The 6,688-nt window shown below is 46.5% G+C and overlaps 1 protein-coding gene across 1 annotated transcript; it reads left to right on the top strand.

Moving 5' to 3' along the window:
• The first annotated feature begins 2,503 nt into the window (after positions 1 to 2,503).
• On the top strand, positions 2,504 to 6,340 carry LOC136476414 (transcription factor MYB3R-5-like). The gene is made up of 3 exons (XM_066474235.1): positions 2,504 to 2,639; positions 2,734 to 2,860; positions 5,413 to 6,340. The coding sequence occupies exons 1-3, from the start codon at positions 2,602 to 2,604 to the stop codon at positions 6,178 to 6,180; spliced, it is 933 nt and encodes a 310-aa protein (XP_066330332.1). The 5' UTR covers positions 2,504 to 2,601; the 3' UTR covers positions 6,181 to 6,340.
• The last annotated feature ends 348 nt before the right edge of the window (positions 6,341 to 6,688 follow it).

Genomic DNA, 6,688 nt, shown 5'->3' with positions numbered 1-6,688 from the left:
GATTCCACCACCAGCGCCACCAAACCGATGGACAGCATACAACAGCACACCGCAAACTCCGACACTCGCAACCTGGAGCATGGTGGAGACTCAGAGGAGAATGACAACACAGCCACCACGACCAAAGAAAAACAGGAATAGGAAATTGCTGCCAAGGAATTCGCGGCCATGGAGAAGGCAGAACGGTCCTTCCTCTTGGAGAAAATTGAAAGCCCAAAATTGTCAGCAAACCCAAAAATCGAGAAAAAAAATGATGAACAAACTGTTCGTTACCAAACTGGAGGACGAGATAATACCTACGGCAACATTACCCCTCCTGCTTCCTCGCCTACAGAGAATGCATCTGAAGGTGCCTTCAGTTGGAATCACCTCGGCGCCCACATCGACACCAGCGGCAACAACGTCAATTCCACCTACGTCGACCATGTTACCCAACACGTGGATTACAATTACAGCACCAGGATCCTACACACTCCTCCATACCACGGTCAGTAACTCCACCCTCACCATGATTGCAAAGGAAAGTGAACAGGGTACCATCACTGACAATGGGCATCGAAGCCTGGTTCCCTACTAGCAACACCGCAACACTGGAAATCCTAATCAGCCCAACAAAGGGGCAGCGGGGCACGCCCAAAATAAATACGACTACAGGTGCCAGCTACACCACCGACGTCACACCTACTGCCATCACCAGACCCTGCAGCACCAACATGAGAAAGAAGTCTGGACTCCTGTATAGGGCACCGTCAATCTGCAATGGTAGGAGATTGCCAGATTATGCAAAAACAGGCAACAGGTACAAAACTCCAATCAACACTCTCGGCCTATACAGCTAATCTGGATGGATCTCGACATTCCACACTCCCCGATAGACGCTGAATAAGCAACACAGGGTGCTCCATCTCCACCAGCACAATACAACTACGACCTCTTCAACTACATCACCAACTGCAGCATCATCATCTACATCCTCGGCATAGCAGGGTTGGACAAGACTGAGACGACCTACTGTTACTTCAGCACCAAGGGGACAAATTCAAGACGGCGCAATCTCACCGACGTCTATAGCAGCACTGGACCAGCATCTATGCTACTCAGAACCATCAGCATCAGGCATGCCCACAACAAAAGCTGTGGTAGTCTCTAGGAAGGAGGCCGCTTACTCCTCGTCACCTCCACACTAACAATAACACAGTAGAAGGATGCACTGACAAGAGAAAAGGGGAGAGACGTCATGGGTCCAACCCCAAACACCATCGTCACGGCACCACCTGAGCAACTATAGGCATCAACACCAGCATGTAAGGCCATCATCATCACCATGGGCAGAACTACATCATCGGCTTGGTCACTTGGCCAAGAAATCATTGCTAGCCTCTACAAATGCTTCTATTGCCAGGCACCACCACCACCGTCACCAGACCAGCTGGACAGTCCCATCTTAATTGAGTGGTCGACAAACCTGCAAATCCTTGTGGGCTCCGGCACTCCACCAACAACTATATATGGAGTACATCTCCATCAACAAGCACGACAACTCCGGACATCCACATAGGTCACTGCCCCAAATATGAGTCCAGAGATGCAATCTTTGCCAACATTCAGGTATACGGCTATGGGAAACCCACATGCCCCATACAGATACTCTATGTCAGAATCTACTGTCTCTTTCTCAAAACTGCACGAGACGCGACATCAACAATCGGGACACAACACCTCGTCTTCAGCTACGTCCACAACCTCTAGCCCTACTCCGAGCTCAATGACATCCACACGGAGAACATGCGCGAGCACTTCATCTTCGGCATCGAGACGGCAATCGTTGGAGGAGCCTTCTTCCCCCAGCAACATCAAAAAACGAGCAAGGATACAACACGAGGACGTGTTGTGCGGAGAACAGGGGCATATGTCATGCTACTAAATGGGACCCCCTCCACGTCGGGGCAAATGGGCCAGGCAAGGCCTAGGACCGAGCCCTAACTGGCCACAGGGCCGCTCGGCACACGGCCTTAGAGGCGCGAGGCTAGGGGGGCAACGCTGCCGCCGCCTCAAAATCTCCTGATATCTGAGGAGGTCTGGAATAAAAAGGAAAAGTCGAAAAAAGTAGGAAAATAAATAGAGATTTGGTTAAATATAATAGATCAAGATTTATTGAGAAATAAATAGTTTTGCTTGTAATAAAAGCAGTCCAAATCTATAAAGATTCTTTCCTTAGTTTCTTGGAGGTTAAATCTAGATTGCTTAGGGGCTAAGTATAATTGGGACTATAAATATAGGGCATTGGAACTATTTCAACTTAAGCAAGAAATAGAAACCTTTCCTCTATCACTTCTCTCTCTCTCTCACGCCGCCGTCTCTCTCCCTTCTCTCTGCACCCACGTCCTCTCCCTGCCCTAAGCCGACACCGCCGCCTTCACCAGCAGCAGCCGATGCAATAGCGCCTCCGCCCCTACAGCCCGCTCCACCGCCCATAACCAGCCACCCCCAAGAAAGAATGTGACAGGGCGATTATACAACCAGTGGCTACAACGCCCTTAGTGGCATTCAGTTGACATTGCGGCAGCTCCACGGCCACAAATCGGAAGCAACAACAAACCAATGTCCTCGAAAGGATCATGGACAGTGGAAGAGGATAGGTAACAATGTAAAATCAAACTTTTTCCTTCCCCTTCTTAACATCAGCCTCTTAATTGCATTCTTGATCTAATCGTTTGCTTCTCCAATCCATAGCATTTTGAGGGATATGGTAATGCGTCTTGGTGAAGGGAAGTGGTGCCTAATAGCAAAATCTTTGCCCGGACGGATTGGCAAGCAGTGTCGTGAAAGATGGATCAATCATTTGAACCCCAACATCAAGGTCAAATCCCTTTCTTTCTTGTTTCTTAGTTTGCTCATATGTAAGGCGTGCTTGGTTCAGTTTCTCGCTGCGTTTAAGCCGGGAACACGGAAAGAACACCCTAAAATGCGCTGTGTCCACCACGTGTCCCGGCGCCGCACTTGCCTACGAAAAGCGATATTTGAATTGTGTGACGCATGATGCAGCCCCGATCTCATGTTTGCTCAGATGCGTCATGCTATCGTTATCTGTAGAAACAAACATGGTCATATTATGTTTAATTTTGGTGGATTACTTGATCCATAGGATTATTAAGGATTTTCCTATGAGCTTTATACGCAGACGATGTTGAATGTTTTACCTTACCATTCTAAAGGAGAAAATTTATAAAAAAGGAATAGTCCTGGTGAAGCATGCCTTTGTTTTTGGTAATTGACATGGAGAATTCCTCACCCAAGCTACTAAATCATGCAACCATACTTTTCAGCCGGAGGAAATATGTTAAAATGTTGAGTTGAATTGTTCAAGTGTTGGCTGGTCCATTGGTTGAACATAAGCTTTGAATTGTGATGGAAAGGCTCATTTTACACACCTATACAATAATGGTATGATTGTGAAAGTTAATGTTCAATGAAAATAAGACTTTGTCGATAGGCACAAGATGAAGTCATGCTAAAATTTGATATTACATAATCAATAAAATTGTATTTACCATATTTTTGTTAGAGCATTTCCAGCAGGCTACCTAAACCCACTACCTATCCTATATTTGGGTAGTGAAGGTCAAAAAACACACTCTAGCAGGCTACTTACTAGACTACCTACTTTTGTTGGCCCAACAAATTCCCCCTCCCACTACCTACATTTGTTGGCCTAACAAATCTGTCTACCTATTTTTCCCTCCCACGCTCCTCTCTCTGCACTCGTACGCTCGCGAGCCGCCCCGCACTGCTTAACGGCGCTGCTCCCCTGCTCGCTGGCCCTGCACCCCGGCGGCGCTCTAGCCCTTCCTGGCGACCCTCCTCTGCCCCGACGACCCTCCTCCCCGCCTGCCCTGCTCCCAGCATGGCAGCGCCACTCCTCCGGCTCCCCTCTCCTCCAGCGCGCTCCTCCGGCTCTCCTACCCTCCCGACCACACGCGGGCGCACCTCCTCCCCACCGGCCCGCTCCCAGGTGTGGCGGCCGAGCGGCACGCTGCTCCTCCGGCTCCCCTCCCCTCCCGATGGCGCGCGAGCTGCCAGGCGCGGCGGCCTCTGCCGGCAACTCCCCTCCCGATGGCCGAGTTCGTTGATGGCTACAAGGAAGGGGATGACATGTGGGTCCCCTGTGTCATTGACTGCTAAAATAAATTTAGGAGCCATGTTTTAGGTAGTACTGCCGGAGTTGGAGATAAAATATAGGTAGTTAAAAAATAGGTGGCTACCTAAACAGATATTTAGGTAGTCTGTTTTAGGTAGAACTGCTGGAGATGCTCTTAGGGCCTATTTGTATACTATATAGATTTAGACCCAAATCATTATTGCTTAGACAATGCATTTATTTTCTAAACCTTATTTACTGATTCCTACCATTAGATCTTGATCTAATTGCCCATGTTATCTTGCACTGTTATTCAAACAAATTGATTTCCTTCTCTCTCTCTCCTAGATTCCTTGTTCTCTCACATCAATTCCAATGAGCTTGTTTATCCTCAAGTGCCTCATTTTACTTTTCAAAACACTATGCATATGATATTTTTAAATTATCGAACCTCACATAAAGGTTTCTACAATAGGTTTAAAATTTTGGATACAAAATTTTTTGGTTTATACAATAGATTTATAATTTTGGAAACAAATCTTTGTAATCACATGTCGATATATAACCGTGCACATGCAAATCCAAAAGTTGGGCACAAAAAACTTACTAATATTGTATCAAGAACTTTATAGACACATATTCGAAAATCTTTCCACTAGGTAACTTCTTGTTCATAAATGAAGAAACGTTCTCCACATGGACCGAAATCTTTCCTCTTGTGGCTCTCCATGTCATAGGATACATTGCCACCATCACTACCTCTAAACAACCCAAGTTTACACACCATTGATTCTCCACCTCCCTCATTGGTAGTGGCCTTGCCACCTGGCCACCCATATCCCTTCTTTCTCCATTTTGTTGTTTAGAATCCTCTAGATCTCTTCCATGCATGACAGTCATGGAAAATCCCTTAGCAATTGAACGCTTTTGCTATTTCATATGGCTAGGCAATTGAAAGCACGGATATTTAGTACTCCCTCCATCCTAGAATAGAAGACGTTTTAGGGCTGGACATGGGAACAAAGGAAAAGTGAAAAGGTGTTGTGCATAGAAAACAAGAAGGAGAGAGATATAGAGAAATAGAGATAGATATGTATTGGGAAGAGAAAAAGGTGTATTGAAAGAAGAGAGGTGTATTAGGAAGTGAGAGTGTCAAGTATTTTGGGACAAAATTGAATCCTAAAACGTCTTCTATTTTGGGACGGAGCGAGTATGCATGTTCTTCAAGTTTATAAATGTTATGCTAAATATTCTTGCATATTGACTTGTCACAGAAAAATGACATATGGACGGAGGAGGAGGATATGGTGCTTATTCGAGCTCACAAAACCTATGGAAAGAGTTGGTCAACAATAGCTAGGTACCTCCCAGGCAGGCCAGAGAATGACATCAAGAATCATTGGAACTCAAATAAGCGCAGCCTAAAGTCAAAGCGTCGATTGAAGAAGAAGAAAAGTGAACAAGTGACACCTGGGCAACTTTCCATCCTGGAGGAGTACATCCGCAGCGTGGAACCGGAATTCCAATCCGCAGCACCACACCCACCAGTTATCGATCCAAGGGTAGTCCAGACATCGGCGCCCAAGATGGAAATGCACCTCAATGCCGCCAACCATGCTACACCAATGCACCACCAGCCTAGGACAATCAATCTCAACAATTCGCTGCTGCCAGACCTGAACAGCAGCAGTGATCTGCAGGAGACACACTATATGGGCTATCCTATGTACCCTCCCGTGTCAACGCTGCAGTTGCAGCTAGTTAACGAAGAGCCCAAACAGGCCAGCTTCAATTGGTTCCCGTTTGTGGAACCTCTCACGGCGTTGAACAGAGAGCATACAACTGGCCCACCATCCAACTACATTGGTGAATCTTGCAGCAACATTGGTGCAAATGGATGCTACAATGAAGTAGGGTCAAGCAACATCGGTGGCAGTGGTGAACTAGGTGATGATACCAACACTGTCCTTGAGTTGGCATCAAGGGAATTCTTGATGCCCTCTAGTGAAGAGGTGAGTCTTGGCTTAGCTAGGTTCAAGTGAGGCAGACAGATGGCTCCGATTGCTTAGCTATTTTATTTACATAATGGTAAGAATATCTTGGTGCATGAGTGGCATGAACACTCGTACATGATTTAGAATTTGCTTTGTGAACCATGGATGTTATTTTAAGAACTGTTGTTGTACAAGACTCTTTCAGGCATCGGCGTGAAATTTATGTTTCCTTTTGATTATTGCTTTTGTGGTGTGACACATGCGTCGCATAAGAATTTCGAGCCCAAGAACCTGAGATGCCACATCTTGAGATATGCTTCTTTGTGTCCTTAATTGATGAACCGTGTGCAGTATATGGGGTTGTTTGGTTCCCCGCCTTGCTTTGCCACGCCATGCATGTGGCTGCCACCAAAAGTTTGCACCTGCTTGGTTCATGTGTAAGTTAAGGCGGCCACACACGATTCTTTAGTTCATTTATGTGCTAGCTTTTCGCCACAAGTGTGGCGGCCGTTTTCTCTGTCGCAGCTGCGGCACACCACAACTGAGCATGGCCTGT

This window comes from Miscanthus floridulus, chromosome 8 (genome assembly GCF_019320115.1).
Source record: "Miscanthus floridulus cultivar M001 chromosome 8, ASM1932011v1, whole genome shotgun sequence".
Taxonomy (NCBI): domain Eukaryota; kingdom Viridiplantae; phylum Streptophyta; class Magnoliopsida; order Poales; family Poaceae; genus Miscanthus; species Miscanthus floridulus.
The sequence above is the reverse complement of the archived record's forward strand: the minus strand, read 5'-3'. Positions and strand labels throughout refer to the sequence as shown.

What these genes read in the sequence shown, in the direction of transcription:
- LOC136476414 (XM_066474235.1), top strand. Translation starts at nt 2,602, where the DNA reads ATGTCCTCGAAAGGATCATGGACAGTGGAAGAGGATAG. An exon ending in TGGACAGTGGAAGAGGATAG is followed by an intron (nt 2,640 to 2,733) that starts GTAACAATGTAA and finishes TCCAATCCATAG; the next exon opens with CATTTTGAGGGATATGGTAA. An exon ending in ATTTGAACCCCAACATCAAG is followed by an intron (nt 2,861 to 5,412) that starts GTCAAATCCCTT and finishes GACTTGTCACAG; the next exon opens with AAAAATGACATATGGACGGA.